Source organism: Conger conger, chromosome 19 (genome assembly GCF_963514075.1).
Source record: "Conger conger chromosome 19, fConCon1.1, whole genome shotgun sequence".
Taxonomy (NCBI): Eukaryota; Metazoa; Chordata; class Actinopteri; order Anguilliformes; family Congridae; genus Conger; species Conger conger.
Window position 1 is genome coordinate 3,940,319 of NC_083778.1, and position 17,256 is coordinate 3,957,574.

The 17,256-nt window shown below is 43.3% G+C and overlaps 2 protein-coding genes across 2 annotated transcripts in view; both read right to left on the minus strand.

Moving 5' to 3' along the window:
• The window catches only part of LOC133119266 (NACHT, LRR and PYD domains-containing protein 3-like), a 48,039-nt gene extending 47,026 nt beyond the window's left edge, over window positions 1-1,013 (minus strand). Inside the window, exons 1-3 of the mRNA XM_061229794.1 lie at window positions 979-1,013; window positions 796-871; window positions 454-490 (exon numbers count right to left, since the gene is read on the minus strand). Coding sequence (XP_061085778.1) covers window positions 454-490; window positions 796-871; window positions 979-1,013 — 148 coding nt within the window. The remainder of the gene's footprint in view (window positions 1-453; window positions 491-795; window positions 872-978) is intronic.
• The window catches only part of LOC133119286 (NACHT, LRR and PYD domains-containing protein 3-like), a 152,335-nt gene extending 146,839 nt beyond the window's left edge, over window positions 1-5,496 (minus strand). Inside the window, exons 1-2 of the mRNA XM_061229815.1 lie at window positions 5,471-5,496; window positions 1,777-1,846 (exon numbers count right to left, since the gene is read on the minus strand). Of these exons, the coding sequence (XP_061085799.1) occupies window positions 1,777-1,846; window positions 5,471-5,496 (96 nt within the window). The remainder of the gene's footprint in view (window positions 1-1,776; window positions 1,847-5,470) is intronic.
• Between the last annotated feature and the right edge of the window lie 11,760 nt (window positions 5,497-17,256).

Sequence of the window (17,256 nt, forward strand, 5' to 3'; positions counted from 1 at the left end):
CTGCACAAACTCAGGACAGTCTGTCTGATGGGACAGTACTTTAGTTACTGCACAAACTCAGGACAGTCTGTCTGACGGGACAGTGCTTTAGTTACTGCACAAACTCAGGACAGTCTGTCTGATGGGACAGTGCTTTAGTTACTGCACAAACTCAGGACCGTCTCTCTGATGGGACAGTGCTTTAGTTACTGACTTTTGAGCACAAAGTTCCTACATTGAATCCCCTTCAGAGACATTTAATCTTCTGTGCAATCACTACTTCAGGCTATAATTTCATTTAAATGCCATTGTGAACATCTTGTTCAAGATGTTTTCTAGATGTAAGATTATCAAGGTAAAGCATTATCATGAAAGTGTGAATTCTATAAATCAGAACACTGCACTGTGAGATCTGTTTGCTAAACTCATGTCAGTACTCTAATGGACACACAGTAGCAATGAGAGAGAACTTACTGTGCTGCTCATCTCTCTCCAGTGAGTCAGCGAGATCCTTGAAATAAACACATGAAGAGGTGTGCTGTATCAGTGTGAAATAAACACTCAATGTACTACAACCACAGCCTTGTGTCACATGGCCACAAAAGGAGCAGATCATTTGAGACACCAAACGCACAGCAGTGCCAAATGCTCATATCTGAAGTGCAGCTTTTGTTCCTGTTTGAAGGCTTTGTAGACATATGAAGTGTGATAAATAATTAATTTGCTCAGAATTGAGTTGCTCTGTGCAATGCATTCAGTAAATGCTCACGGTGAGCTGAATGCTTCTGGTTTAAAAGACTCTGATTGGAGGCTTACTCTGCTGCCGTGTTTGAGACCAGCAAAAGGAGTCTGGACTTTCTGTGAGCCACACAGGGCCAGGACCACTGCAGAGCTGGATTAGAGATTAAGGTGTGTTGTGTTGCTGTTGTCTTTTGAGGGATTAAAAGTAGCACATTAGCACTAGGACTAGCGCTTCATGTGCACAGCCGAAAGCTTCACCTGCTGTTTCCACTCAGGATTCTCTTCCCAAACATTTATGATTTTTAATTTCAGGTAAATTTTTACCTCCTTGTACCAAAGAAGCCACAAACATTTAAATGTTCATGAAATGTTCAAATGAAAAGTGGGTTGATTGCATGCATGCGTGAGATGTGGATGGTTAAGAGTAATATTTGGCAAAGGTGGAGCATGTTTTTAATTTTAAGCACAAATAATATTCATGATATCCAGTGCGGTCCAAAAGTCTGAGACAACAGTTTCATCTTATCGTAGAAATAAAAAGGTTTTAGGATTTTGAACATTTCAAAACAAATGAAAGTTACTTCAGAGCTATGCAAGAACCACTTGAAAACCAAAGAAGAGCAAGGATTGCTGCATAATCCACAACCACCTGACCTCAACCTCAATTGATGGACTTGAAGACTGACAGAAACCAAGCATTCAGTAACATCACAAGATGCTCTTTGAAACATTGTCAAATACTGCTGGAATAACATGGATCATCAGGTTTTGCACAAATATCTGGAGTCCAAGACAGCTCCTGTGCATGTTGCCATTAAAGCTGGGGGACATACCAAATACCAATAAATTATGAAACGTGTGTAAATTTCACAGATTCAACTTTTCACTCAAATTGGTATGCTGATAATATAATTTGTAATTAAAACATTTGTATTGAAAAAGAAAATAATGCAAAATAGAAGCATTACATACCACAATATGTTTGAATTAGATTTACATATCACAGAAAATAACTGATTTAAAGACAATGACGTTAAGAGGAAGAAGATCTCACACCTGTTTTGGGGGAGATAATTTCTCTGAACTCTTGTCTTCTAAAGAGCTGGACTCCAGTGACTGCAGGACCCTGTGAACAAAATATGGAGACAGAGCTTCCAGTTAAACTCACCCTCTGACTGCAGATCTAACTCACAGCACATCTGAATATGACATAACACACCTCACATATACCTGAAATATTCCATCCATCCATCCATCCATCCATCCATTATCCTAACCCGCTTATCCTGAACAGGGTTGCAGGGGGGCTGGAGCCTATCCCAGCATACATTGGGCGAAAGGCAGGAATACACCCTGGACAGGTCGCCAGGCCATCGCACGGCACACACACCATTCACTCACACACTCATACCTAAGGGCAATTTAGACTCTCCAATCAGCCTAACCTGCATGTCTTTGGACTGTGGGAGGAAACCGGAGTTCCAGTGACATTTAAATATAATTCAAAGGAAAACAGCAATATTTTGGTAAATACACATTTTTTACAACTTAACCAGCAGACAAGATGTTCGATTTCATTTTAATATTTTTTGCATTCACTAGCTCCGTTTCCATGTGAGCAAAATTTGTTAGCTTAGCATGAAGACTTGAAGCCTATTGGTGTCAGTAGCCTACCTCCTTCAAAGTGAAGAAATACACCTTCCAGCAACTCTGAAGCTGTCTTATTTACACAAGTTATGAAGTGTATTTGAAATACACAATACATGAGAGACGTTGTTTTTGGAAAAGTTCTACCTTTTAAAACTACCTTCAGAAGGTGCACATCACTGTGTTCAACCAGCGGAAGATGTATTTCTTAACTTTGAAAGAGGTAGGCTACTGACATCTATAGGCTTCAAGTTTTTATGCTAAGCTAACAAAATATGCTAACATGGAAACCGAGCCAGTGAATGAATGAAAATGAAAATGAAAACAAACACCTCGTCTAAGTCCGGAAAAAGGTATATTTCACAAAATATTGGTGTTTTCCTTTAAGAATTGTGTCAATTTGAACCTGATTAATTACCTTGGATCACCTGTGAACTCTCCTCTGAATAAGATTGGATGATCCATTGAATGATCACTCTTCATAGACAGACAGCTGGGTACAGGTGACCCTGCTCTTTCTACCTGGACCCTGTGAACAAAACATGGAGACAGAGCTTCCAGTTAAACTCATCCTCTTACTACAGCTCACAGTCTGCACACAAAGTTGTTGAAAATCCAGAAAATGGAGACCAAAACTGATGAAATCATGGAGTTTCTGTAACATTCATTTCAATGACACGCACAACGGTAGCAACTGTAGGCTACCGAGTGCTTGAAGTTTCAACAATCTGTATTCTGATCACCTTGCAAAAGAGATCTCTGAGTCTTTGATGAGCCCCTGTTGTCACTGATGTTACCGTAACAGGGGAAGGAGCACTGGGTATCAACACAGTTGACTGGGCTGACAAACATCTACACGAGAACACTGGGCCTTATTCATCAATATTTTTGTAAAACCGACTGCACATTTATGTGGATTTGGAAATGAACTAACAAATTATGCCAGATTTATCAAACACATGTAGACAGTTGTTTTCGTATCGTGTGTATGTTGATAAATACCAAACAATCACAAAAATACCATCACCTAAAATACCATATAAGGAGCATGGAATTCCATTGCAGGCAATTTAAAGAGATAGCTGAGAAAAGACAAAAGCAAAAACCTCTCTGAAGCAGAGATTGAAGTTCTGTTTCTGAAAGTACAAGTAAAAAACATTTTATTCAGTCGTGTAACAGTGGATTGTCGGAGCTGGGGAAGGCTAAAGCCTGGCAAGACACAGCAGTTGTAAACTCTGTCTGAAGTTCCATGCACTCTGTAACAGGTAAAGCCGAAATGGCAAAACATTAAACAGGAGGCACAAAATACAAATGAAGCACAGGTGAGATGTTCGATTTCATTTTCATATTTTTTGCATTCACTGGCTCCGTTTCCATGTGAGCAAAATGTGTTAGCTTCGCATAAAGACTTGAAACCTATAGGTGTCAGTAGCCTACCTCCTTCAAAGTGAAGAAATTCACCTTCCAGCAACCCTGAAGCTGTCTTATTTACACAAGTTATCATGTGTATTTGAAATACATGTGCAGGAAAAAATATTTTTAAAGAGATGTTGTTTTCGGAAAAGTTCTACCTTTTAAAACTACCTTCAGAAGGTGCACATCACTGTGTTCAACCAGCGGAAGAGGTATTTCTTAACTTTGAAAGAGGTAATGAGGTAAAGGAGGCAATTTGAAGGAGGCTACTGACATCTATAGGCTTCAAGTTTTTATGCTAAGCTAACAAAATATGCTAACATGGAAACTGAACCAGTGAATGAGTGAAAATGAAAATGAAATCAAACACCTCGTCTAAGTCCGGAAAAGGGTATATTTCACAAAATATTGGTGTTTTCCTTTAAGAATTTTATCAATTTAAACCTGATTAATTACCTTGGATCACCTGTGAACTCTCCTCTGAAGTTGAGTGGACGATCCATTGAATGATCACTCTTCATAGACAGACAGCTGGGTACAGGTGACCCTGCTCTTTCTACCTGGACCCTGTGAACAAAACATGGAGACAGAGCTTCCAGTTAAACTCACCCTCTGACTGCAGCTATAACTCACAGCACATTAAATATCTGAGTCGTGCATTTATACCTCTTTCTGTCAGTGCTGAGGGTTCCACCTTTGCTCTCTGGCTCCTCTGAGAGACTCATTTTAGAAACAGCGCCCCCTATCTCAGGAGACTGGAACACGTCAGACCAGACTAGACCACATGTGGGTTCTGTAAACACACAAAATGAGAACACACAGAACACACATATAGACACACTAATACAAACAGACAAGCACATACACAATATAGAACAGTGTTGACAGGAAGCAATCTGGAATTTAAATGGTCCATAAACCTATACTCCACACCCATCCATCCATGATCTAATACACTCACTTCTGGTCAGGATCATGGGGGGGCTGGAGCCTATCCCAGCATGCACTGGGTGAGAGGCAGGAAAACACCCTGGACAGGTTGCAAATCCATCACAGAGCAACATACTATACAGTCACCTCAGTAATGTGGGACCATTGATAATGTTGAAGAAGTGTTTCTTTATAATAAAAAGAATGCCAGTGCTCAGCTATACATTGACTGTCTGACATGCAGAATGTATTTTATTAATGACTCAACCAAAATTACACTTTTCTCAGATCATACATTTATTGAGTGAAATTAGGCATCACAATTATTGCCCCCCTGTATTCAGGATGTGAGACACCCTCCCCTTGCAAGGATAACGGGGTCTTTTTCTGTAATGTCTTATAAGACTGGAGAACACGTAGGGTGGGATCTTAGACCCTTCCTCCATCCACAATCTTTCTAGATCTTTGATATTTTGATGTGTGCTTCAGGGCTGCCCTGTTTAAAACCACAGATTTAGATAAGTTACTTCTTCCAATTAATCCTTCTATTGCTGCAGAATAAGTTGGTGAGTACTGCAGGGTGTAGCAAGGGTTCACCCTGCAGGGTTTTATTATTGGCAGTGATGTAAACTCCATGTTCGGTTGTTCATGTTCCTTCCCTGTTTGTCTCTCTCGCTCACGCAATTCTTCCTCTGTACATTAAGAATAAAAACTGTAAGGTTATATTTATTTGTCAGAATCGAAAACCTCGTCCTCTAACTCGGCGAAGTAGGAGCTGTCCGTCATATAGCTCAGGCTAGCTCACAAAGTAAATGCATAGACTATGCAAATAAACTCAAGAAAACTCAAGTAATATCCAAAAAGTTAAAACATGGGGTAGCTAAAAACATTGAAAACTTATTACGAAAAGATTGTTTATTAAATCCCAGGATTCAATAACCCTTAAGACCATATAAAATATAATTTCAGGTACTTTTATCTTATATTTATAAGCTCCTCCTCTTTCCTTCTCATCTCCTTCTTCGTCATTCTCACTCTGTTGATTTTCTCCTCCTCGTCATCATTTTCCCTCACAAACAAAGCGATCGTTTAGAGAACATCTGAAACTGAACTGCACTTTGGCACATTATGCAAGCGATAATACCCTATGATCGAGTCAGTTATGGGGAAATAATTACCCGACAGAGTGATGCTACGTTGACCATCCTGAAGGGCAATTATTTCCCCATAACCAACTCGTTCATAGGGTATCATCCCGTTTATACTACGGACCACTTGCCAAAGTAATGTAGTTATGGACAATTTATTTTTTAGTTTAGGAACAAATGTATTCATTGAAACTTAATAGGAATGTCAGAAAAAATAGTATTTGTTGCTAAGGCAGCCTAAAATCGCCTGCTGCAACTAAAAGCCTTCTGCATCATCGCTGAAGAAAAGTTCACTCGGTCACCATTGCCGAAAATAAATAAAACATTAGGCTATTAACCAATGTTAGCTCACAAAATAATAGTAAGCAATTTATCGAAATTTGACGTTTTATTCCAGACTTAAGTGCCATGCAACTGAACAGAGCCCTTCCCATTTTGAACGGAAGCAGAGAAAGACCTCAATATTTGGTTCAGTTGTACAGCACAGCAGGCACGTGCACAGATAGGGTCCACGGGGGGGTTGAGCCCCTGCCATTTTGCCCTGGGAGTGAAAACGTGCCATTTTTTTAGCTGGTGTTAATTGTATATAACTTTTTATTTATTTGTTATTTATTTAAATTCTATCAAATATAAAGAGGGAAATGTATTGTAGTATCCACAAAAAAAGACACCTCATCACTTTAAAAAGTAGTCCACTCTGAGCCCCTGCCCCCAAAACATCTGCACGGCCCTGCAGCACAGCTGTCAATCAGCTGCCATGTCTCGCTCTGGCAGCCAGTCTCCACATACTCAATTATTACGGACTTCACGCTATATGTAGTTTACAGGGAATATCAGTGCACTGAATATATTTTAGCTTCTCTACATCCCTGCTAAGTCCTCTCCGACAATCGGCCTGTAGGTGGATTAAGTATCTCAGAAACCGCTGGTCTCAGGAGATTTTTCGCAGAGAATAGTGCGAAAACCCATTATAAAATCATCCTTTATAATGGCACAGCCTGCCAAGAACAGGACATTTTCCCCAGAGTTGTTCATGAAGTCATAAAATAAGGGAGATATGTCATCATCTTCACAGTTGGATGACAATCCATTCATACCAAATGTGGCATGCAATCAGATAATCTCACATTAACTCATTAGAATAGATCATTTATTAAAATCGAATTAGCTAAGGTTGCCAAGCCAGCTAAATATAGGACTGACTGCTCATTGGTCAAGAAGGAAACTAGCTAGCTAGCATTAAGACAATAGCAGCTGACTTGACTAGTCCATTACTTTTCCTTCTGCATGCATGCATAATGTATCCCTAACATGACCACGTTTGCGTAAGAAGTGCATTGCAGCGATTATTTCTCTAACCGTATTGAAGCAGGGTTCAGTGTGATGTGTATACAATGAGAATCTGGCTAAGCAGGGATTGACAAATCCTCCCACTACCACCACCAATGCGTGTTGATTGACATGTTTGTTTGGATCGACAATGGCCTCATAACATCAACATGTCACATCCTTGCGTTTAAAGCAACGCTAACTTACATTCTATTGGGAAATTGCACGTTTATGATAGTAAAGTAAATCTTGGCCTGAACTTCATTGGAAAAAACATTTTGTGACCTGCCATCAACAACATCCTGACATTGTAAAAATGCTGCAGTCAAAGTGTTCCATCTTTATATGTATATAAATGACTATTTTGGAGTAGAAAGCAATAGTATGTAACCGGGGGGAATAGTACACACTTAGCAAATGGCAAATAGCCACACACAGTGCGCACACAATGTGAGGTGGAATTACCACTCCACAATAAGGGATAATTTAGTGACCCACAATTGGAGCAATGCCTAAAAGAGGTAACAAAAGTAGGCATCACTGCAACTCAGCAAAGGGGCAACACAACACCACAAATGACAAGGGGTATAACCAGGTTAATACCACTACAGTCCCTGCAGCCCACCCTAGTCCCTCCAACAAGCCTCAGGCCTACAGCTCACCTACAGGGACAGACACAGCTGAGATAATACACTTCCCAATCCAACAGACAAAAAAGAGGGAAAACACAAAACGTGCCACCCTTACAGCCACTGGAGGGCATGCCCAACCAACAACCAACAACCAACAACCAACAACCAACAACCACCAACCACCAACCAACAACCAACAACCACCAACCAACAACCAACAACCAACAACCACTGTCAAAGGCTCAGCATGGAGAGAGAAATCAGGGAGAAGCCACTTATCAAGGTTCTCTCAGAACACCCAGGAAAATTGGGGACTGTTCAACTCATTATCTAATCAGCGATTCGACCATTCCAGGGGAAGGAGGGATAGCAGCACTGCCCCCTGCTGGACGACAGCAACAACCTCAGCTGAAGAAGACCAGGCATGACGTCACAGCTGTCATTCCTGCACATCAATAAATGTACTGTAGCTATGAAGTCAGACGGCATAAAAGGCTAATTATGCAATTAAGGCCAGAAGTTGGTATGCAATCCATAAATGGATACGGCCCTTTTTGCCCACCTCTGCCTTCTATGCGCCCATGCTACCTACAATTTGATACTGTTATCACTGTCAGCACGTTTCATATAAAACTAAGATAAAACATTTGACAAAACGAACTTTAATTTGGATGTTTCAAGTTTTTCAACAACACATTGGCCCGTAAACACTTCGTTTAGACTCATTTAGGTTACCTCACATTTAACAAATATACACAGTGCTTGCAGTCCGTGTTCCGCGGCAGTTGAATGTCATTTTCGTTTACCGAGAACCTGGCAAAATAAACCACCAAATGCGTCTGCATTCTTTATTCGCCTACTCAACAAGTTTATGAATGAATTTGATTGGAGAAGAAAACACATTTTCCGCAAAACGACGGCCTTAATTGCTCATTAAATAGGCTATGGACGTTGTTTAATAAACATCGACACATCAATTCAGTTACGAACTGAATTCACCGTCACTTTATGTATACCAAGTCAGAATATTTTCCTGAGCCATTAGACCAAAATATAGACGATTGAATTTAAGATGGATTAAGGTCTGATTGTATTGCAAGATGTCTGTTCGATAGGCTACTGTTTGAAAAAAATGTTCGGCCTGTTTTGCTGTTACAGTGGCAGCCGGAGTCACGTCACTGTCAAAATGTAGCCTCGCCTGTCCTAATTAAAATATCAAAATACTTTAATACAATAAATGGGACATTTGAAAATGGCATATTACACCGAAATACTTACTCGGTTCTTTTATTCAATTTCATTCCTTCTTTGACTCCGTCTTCTTTCTCATCTTCTTTCTCAAACTGGTGTTTGAAATACTTCACAATGACAGACAAAAGGAGTACCGTAAACGCAATCTGACAGCCTCCTGCTTTTTCTCTTACGACTTCCTCATATCATCACGAAAACAGACACACCTAACTATATTCCTGCTCTGAACATGGGCTCTTTTGCATGTACCGGATAAACAGGTACGGGCGGAGTTGTTGCAAGCATCTTATGTACTGTACAATTGTATGCATAAATGCTATGTGTTTATGCTTTTGAATTGCAGAGGTGAAGCAGATGTTTAAATTATTACTTTTTTGGTTTAAACCTCTTCCACCAACACCACAGTTTCCTCCAGTGTCCATGTGTTTGTTTTGTTTTTTGTATCCTTTTCTGAGCCAAACGTTATCTAACAATGTTGTATCAACAGAACACAGATTTCCCGAAAGATTGGTTCTTCCTCTTGGCAATTTTAATGATTGATGACCTCATTGTAATCCGTTCATTTCAGGCACCAGTGCTCTCGCAAAAACCCACTTAAGAATTACTTTTGAAAATATTACTTATCTAAGAGAAAATTTGAGTAAGTTGATACATATGTTTTACTGACTACTACTACTAAGCGGAGAGTGGTTGCATTCTTAAGTAAGCTTTTTTTAAGTGTCACTTTTAAGAATGTGACGGGTAGCTAGATCACGGCGAAACCTGAGCGTATAATGCAGATTACGCCACCTTACACTTTAAGATTTTAACGCAGTTAAAATAATCAGGGAAACAGGGGTTTCCCAACTTTTAGCTCAGGTACGGTTAGATAGACGCAAATTCAGCCAGGTACAAAAGACAAAGTTCTTATTGATCTGTACTTGGGGAACAGAACAACTAGTTCCTCTACTACATTAAACTATCTATTTGAAACAAAGACGTACCTGCATTTATTTTTCTCCTGACAATCGTGAGGAGGAACAGGCAGGGGGGTTTGGGGTGCAGTGGGGGGGTGAGTACAGGAAGGGGGGTTTGGGGTGTAGTGGGGGGGGTGAGGGTGAAGACAGGGGGGTTTGGGGTGTAGTGGGGGGGTGAGGGTGAAGTCAGGGGGGTTTGGGGTGTAGTGGGGGGGTGAGGGTGAAGTCAGGGGGGTTTGGGGTGCAGTGGGGGGGTGAGTACAGGCAGGGGGGTTTGGGGTGCAGTGGGGGTGAGTACAGGCAGGGGGGTTTGGGGTGCAGTGGGGGGGTGAGTACAGGCAGGGGGGTTTGGGGTGCAGTGGGGGTGAGTACAGGCAGGGGGGTTTGGGGTGTAGTGGGGGGATGAGTGTGGAGTCAGGGGGGTTTGGGGTGCAGTGGGGGTGAGTGTGTAGTCAGGGGGGTTTGGGGTGCAGTGGGCCTGAGTGTGGAGTCAGGGGGGTTTGGGGTGCAGTGGGGGTGAGTGTGTAGTCAGGGGGGTTTGGGGTGTAGTGGGGGTGATTACAGGCAGGGGGGTTTGGGGTGCAGTGGGGGTGAGTGTGGAGTCAGGGGGGTTTGGGGTGTAGTAGGGGGTGAGTGTGGAGTCAGGGGGGTTTGGGGTGTAGTGGGGGGTGAGTACAGGCAGGGGGGTTTGGGTGTGTAGTGGGGGGGGGGGTGATTACAGGCAGGGGGGTTAGGGGTGCAGTGGGGGAGGGGGTGTTGCTCTGGTCCAAGGTCTCTGAACTGAAGTTGGAGAAAGTCACACTCCTCCTTCTTGGCATCAGAACGGGCGTAGAACAAGTTCAGCTGGTCTGGCAAGGCCTCGTCACTGTCAACAACACGCCTGATCTCGCTTTGTATTAAGTGATTGCCTCCAAACCCTGCCAAAGGTGACAAGACTCATTCTCTTTCTCTTTCAGTCACTTTCAGTCAGGTCATCGCCAGAATTAATTAATAGATAAAAATTGAATTGATTACAAACAGCCGCAGTTGATTTGTTAAATGTGTACTCAATGGATAATCAACTGAATTTCCAATTTGATAAATAAAAAAGAAATGATTATTCTTAATGCATTGCTATGTTCATTGTCTCTGTAACAGCCCAAACAGATTATGGTTTAAGCAAGGAAGCTCCAATCAGAACAGGGGCCTCGTTTATAAAACTCCACACTAAATGTTAGCGTACATACAAATGAAGAAATGTACGTACCACAAAAAATATTCTGATTTATAAAACCTTGCCTAGGCCTGGCAGTACGTAATTTCATTTTATAAATCCCAAAACAACTTCTGTAGGAGCCCAACACACTGCCTAGTTCACTCCCACAATTACCCATAAATGGTTAAAGAAACACCCTTCATTTATATTGATAAGCATAGAAATGTCCTTGATAATCCCTATGTAGGTTATGTCTGTGAAGGGCAATGTCAGAGCACAGAGCTAAGAAGAGAAATTTCTTTGCAACACTTTTAGGGGAGATGTTTTCTTTGGTAGCCATAGCGCTGGTATGGTAAACAAAATGAAATGAGCTGAGTGGCAGCATGTTGTAGCTGCTGTCAATGCTGCCAGCTCAGAGAGCCCAATCATGTCGGAGGTCCTCCGGATTCCTCCAACAGTCCAAAGACATGCAGGTCATGCTGTTTGGAGACTCTAAATAGCCTGTGGGTATCAATGTCTGAGTGAATGGTGTGTGTGCCCTGCAATGGACTGGCAACCTGTCCAGAGTGTATTCCTGCCTTTCCGGGATGAGGAGGAGGATGAAGAGGCACATTACAATCTTCGTAGGGCGATTAAATCAGCCAAGAGGGAGTACACGGAGAAGATTGAGAACCAGCTTAGAGGGAATGACACACACAGCATATGGCAAGGCTTCCAGACCATATCGGATTTTAAGGCTAGACCAAGCTGTGGAGCTAATGTCTCAGCCTCCCTGCCAGACCAGCTGAATTATTTCTATGCCCGGTTCCAGTCCACCGACACCAACCCTCCAGAACAAACCAACATCACAGCCCCCACCAACACCATCATGCCCAGTGATCTGACCATCACTGAGGACCAAGTGCGCTGGATGTTCAGTCGGGTCAACCCCCGAAAAGCAGCCGGTCCGGATGGGATCCCTGGCCGGGTGATCAGAACATGTGCAGCACAGCTGGTGGGCGTGTTCACGCATATATTCAACCTCTCCCTCTCTCTCTCTCTCTCTGTGTTTCCCTGCTGTTTTAAGTCCTCCACGATTGTGTCTGTCCTGAAGAAAAACAAGGTGACATGCCTAAATGACTGGCGCCCTGTTGCCCTCACCCCCATTGTGAGTAAGTGCTTTGAGAGGCACGTAAAAAACAAAATGAGCGCCGTAATACCTCCCACACTGGACCATCAGCAGTTTGCTTATCGTGGAAATAGATCTACAGATGATGCCATATCCACAGTACTCCATAGCACCCTCACCCATCTGGAAAATAAGAACTCATATGCCAGATTGCTGTTTGCTGACTGCAGTTCAGCATTCAACACAATAATCCCCTCCAAACTGGTCATTAAACTCAACAACCTGGGTTTCTCCCCTGAGCTGTGCGATCTCATCCTGGACTTCCTGACTGAGCGGGGCAGGCAGTGAGGCTGGGCTCCATCACCTCTGCTCCTCTGACTCTGAACACAGGAGCTCCTCAGGGCTGTGTCCTGAGCCCCCTCCTCTACTCCCTGTACACACATGATTGTGTGGACACACATCCCTCAAACCTGGTGCTCAAGTTCGCCCGTGATGCTACCGTGGTGGGCTTGATCACCGATGGGGACAAGGCGGCCTACAGGAGGGAGGTCGACCACCTGGAACAGTGGAGCAAGGAAAACAACCTCTCGCCCAACGTGGCCAAAACCAAAGAGCTGCTGGTGGACTTCAGGAGGGGGAGGAAGACGGAGTCGGCCCCCATCAGAATGTGAGGTGCTGCTGTGGAGAGAGGGGGCCAGTTCAGGGTCCTTGGCATCAGCACCACAGAGGACCTAAAATGGGACACTCATGCAGATCAGGGGGTGAAGAAGGCCCAGCAGCGCCTCTTCCACCTGAGAAGGCTCAACAAGTCTGTCATGGGGCCCAGCATCCTGCCTGCTTTCTACAGGGGAACAAGCCAAAGTGTTTTAACTGGCTGTGTCACAGCATGGCACGGGAACTGCACTGCTCACAGCCGCAGAGCAACACAAAGAGTCACAGAGACAGCTCAGAAGATCAGAGGCTGTGAGCTCCCCTGCATACAGGACATTTATAACAGCTCAGAAGATCAGAGGCTGTGAGCTCCCCTGCATACAGGACATTTATAACAGCTCAGAAGATCAGAGGCTGTGAGCTCCCCTGCATACAGGACATTTATAACAGCTCAGAAGATCAGAGGCTGTGAGCTCCCCTGCATACAGGACATTTATAACAGCTCAGAAGATCAGTGGCTGTGAGCTCCCCTGCATACAGGACATTTATAACAGCTCAGAAGATCAGAGGCTGTGAGCTCCCCTGCATACAGGACATTTAAAACAGCTCAGAAGATCAGTCTGTGAGCTCCCCTGCATACAGGACATTTATAACAGCTCAGAAGATCAGAGGCTGTGAGCTCCCCTGCACACAGGACATTTATAACAGCTCAGAAGATCAGAGGCTGTGAGCTCCCCTGCATACAGGACATTTATAACAGCTCAGAAGATCAGCTGTGAGCTCCCCTGCATACAGGACATTTATAACAGCCGGTACATTACATTACATTATTGGCATTTGGCAGAGACTCTTATCCAGAGTGACGTACAGTTGATTAGACTAAGCAGGAGACAATCCTCCCCTGGAGCAATGCAGGGTTAAGGGCCTTTGCACAAGGGCCCGATGGCTGTGCGGATCTTATTGTGGTTACACCGGGATTAGAACCACTGACCTTGCGTATCCCAGTCCTGCACCTTAACCACTACGCTACAGGCCACCCCCTCCTGTGGGTGCATCAAGGCCTGATAAATGGTGAAAGACCCCAGCCACCCCAACACCAGCCTGTTCCAGCTGCAGCCTCAGGGAGGCACAGCCTCAGAGTCCGGTCCAGCAGACTGAAGGACTCCTTCTGCCACCAGCCATCAGGCTCATGGACACGGAGGAATCATTCTGACTTTAATCACTAGTATTTTAAGTGTTTTAAGTATTTTTACATTGATTTAATGCTGCTCTACTGCTGTTTTTTAGCAGGCTACATGTTTATTATATTCAGCACTTGGTTCTCTTCAGCATCATTATCATGTCGGTTTTATTGTGTTTTTATTGTGTATTGTATTGTTTTATTGCATATTGTATTGTTCTGCTGGAGGTCGAGGGGCGAAACTTAAGATTTTTGCTCTGTTTGTATATGTGAATATGATGAAGATGCAACAATAAAGCTGAATCTGATCTGACTGCAATATAAGTGCAGTCAACTGCATCCATTACATTTGGGAAAGCGGACGTGGCTGTAAACTGGGCTTTGATGTTGGCCTGTTCCCCCGCACTGTAGGGAAACCGCAGGCATGGCCGGGTCATTCCCACTCGGATGGCATCACGAGGCTCAGTGAGGGTTGTGAAATCCCCGACCTGTCCCCCAATTCCCTCTGGAACGTGCCGGTTGCCAGAAACCCTAGAGTGGTCAAAATCTGTAAGCGGGCTGGCATTGGCCGGTTTCTGGAGGTTGGTCCCTCTAATGTTGTGCCCAGTTCAGCACACAATTCAAAGAGAATTGCTCTTGGGAACGGAAATGGGCTCATAAGCCAGTAATCATCATGGGCCTGAAAATCTGTGTGGTCCCTGAACACCCTCTCCATCTGAAGCCTGCCATTGGCAAAGCCCTCCAGCAGTGCTAAAGCAGCCATTGCTGAACACCCTCTCCATCTGAAGCCTGCCATTGGCAAAGCCCTCCAACAGTGCTAAAGCAGCCATTGCGCATCATTGCGCACGGGCATCACCCAGCCCTTTTATAACCCTTTCACAATGAGTGGAATTGCTTTGAATCAATCAGTGTGGACTAATTAATGCCCCAATTAATTAAAAAAAGATGAATCTCTCTTTTATTTTTGGTTATGTGCTTTATTGGTAAAAAAAATGATTGCTAAGGAATGGATTTTCCGCTGACTAGCAGGCTTCTCAGTCCAAATAATTGAGTGAAATTCTCATTTGAACACATTTTCTTTATTTCATACTTTGCCTGCAGAGTAGCTATTTCCCTCTGCCTCCAAAATGGGTGTACGCATGGGTCAAGGTTTAAGCACATTTTAAGCCCTTTTTTGTGCATGCGCAGCGGTTCTAAATGAGGCCCCAGAACTCAGTTTGAAACAGAACTTCCTGCACCATCTAGTGGCCGTTTAAAGAAACTGCAATCCATTGTTTTTCCAACAGTTATTCTCAGAACTCCACAGGTATTCTCATGTCTTAATTGCAGAAGATAGAGCTGTAAAACACTAAAGTGTTTTACAGATCATTCAGACAATGTTTGATGACAGGTTTCATGTGTGTTTTAGTTGCATAGTGAACAGCTGCCCAGTCTCTCATTGCTCTGCCTCAGTCCCTGTAGATTCAGGAGGAAACCTGCAGTGATTATAGGACTTCAGACGCTGTTCTGCAGTGTACAGCTGCCCGGAGGCTTAAGCTAGTGAAGGGAAGTGTATGTCTCTGTGTTTCTGTTTGTACTCCTAGGCCTGCGGCCTTGTCCCAGTCTCCACATTCCCAGTGAGCGTTACACTCATGGAAAATAAGGTCACACAGATTGCTGGTGACTGGAGCCAGCTGAGCAGGCACAGCCATAGGGACAGCGGGGGCTCCTGCAGCACAGGAGAAGGACTAAACGCTCTGCGGTCTCCTTTATCCCAGCTGGGGTCCGTCTGTGTAATGAGCTCTCACACAGAGCAACATTAGTCATAGCCCAGTAATGCTTTCTTATTTCCCAGGTATGGTGTATTATATTAGTTTGTGTTGTGTGCTGGAGCTGAATGTATGTCCTCTTTGTGTTCTGTATGTTCATGCTTTTGCTTTCATTTTGTATTGGAGTGTTGAGGCAAATTCATTTCCCCGTTGTGGGATAATAAATTTGACTTGACAATAAAGACCCACTTTGTAATTTCCACGGCACATTCAGTTGTATTTTATGGATGGCAACTAAGTGCCTCAGTGGATCATGGTACTCATAGTATTTAACATCTTGCACTGGCGTCTTGGTAACAGGCAACCAGAATAAGAATGAAATACGGGAGACGAAGATGAACACAGAACTAGTGACGCTACTTATTTTAAATATTTATTTTTCCTTTTCAAGTGATTTTTACAAGGATCTTTATCTTAATTTTTTTAGGGGAATAATTCTCTACGATTATACCATCGCTTTGACTTTTTGCTCAATGTAAGCCATTAGCATTATATTATATAGTGGGCCTTTAAAGTCTGTTACAATGGAAGAATATCCTCTGACATGCTTTCCTGTCTACCTCATGGACATTGCTATTAGTGTGTAGATCATTTGGCTGCTCTATGGCATGTTAGCATGTCTTATGGATGCTGGTAAGTTGTTACTGTATGGCATGTTGGCATGTCTTATGGATGATGGTAAGTTGTTACTGTATGGCATGTTAGCATGTCTTATGGATACCTGTATGGCAGGTGTTAGAGGGAGATATGTGGTGGCAAAATGACTCCAACAGATGGAGCCATGAAAGATTTCAAATGAGGAATTGACCTATGAAGATGCACACCTGGGGCTAATACCCATCAGGCTCCCTGTCTAAAGCCTGCCACTCCACACCCAGATGTGAAGTAGCTGTGGGGGAAATGCTGGGGTGGGGCTTTTATGGCCAGATTTGAACTTGACCTGTTGTGGTGGAGGAACGGGTTGTTTAACTGACCCTGCATGACCAAAGACATGGCCTGGACCTTTGTGAAGCTGGACTGGATTTAAGGACTGTGAAAGCCATTGTCAAGCTGAATGAAGAAATAAGATAGCTGTGAAAACATTAAATGTCTGTTAAATATGACATCATGATTCATGTGTGCTATGGCACTTACCTGTGCTCTTGGTACACTTGTGTTTCTGAGTGTTGCTTGAAGAAACCTGCCCAGGCAAATCGCTTAGTGATCCAGGCTTAGGCAGGGAACTGAAATGAAATGGACACCAAAATGGAGCAAGGTTTATTTCAGTTTTCATGTTGTGTGTTTTGTG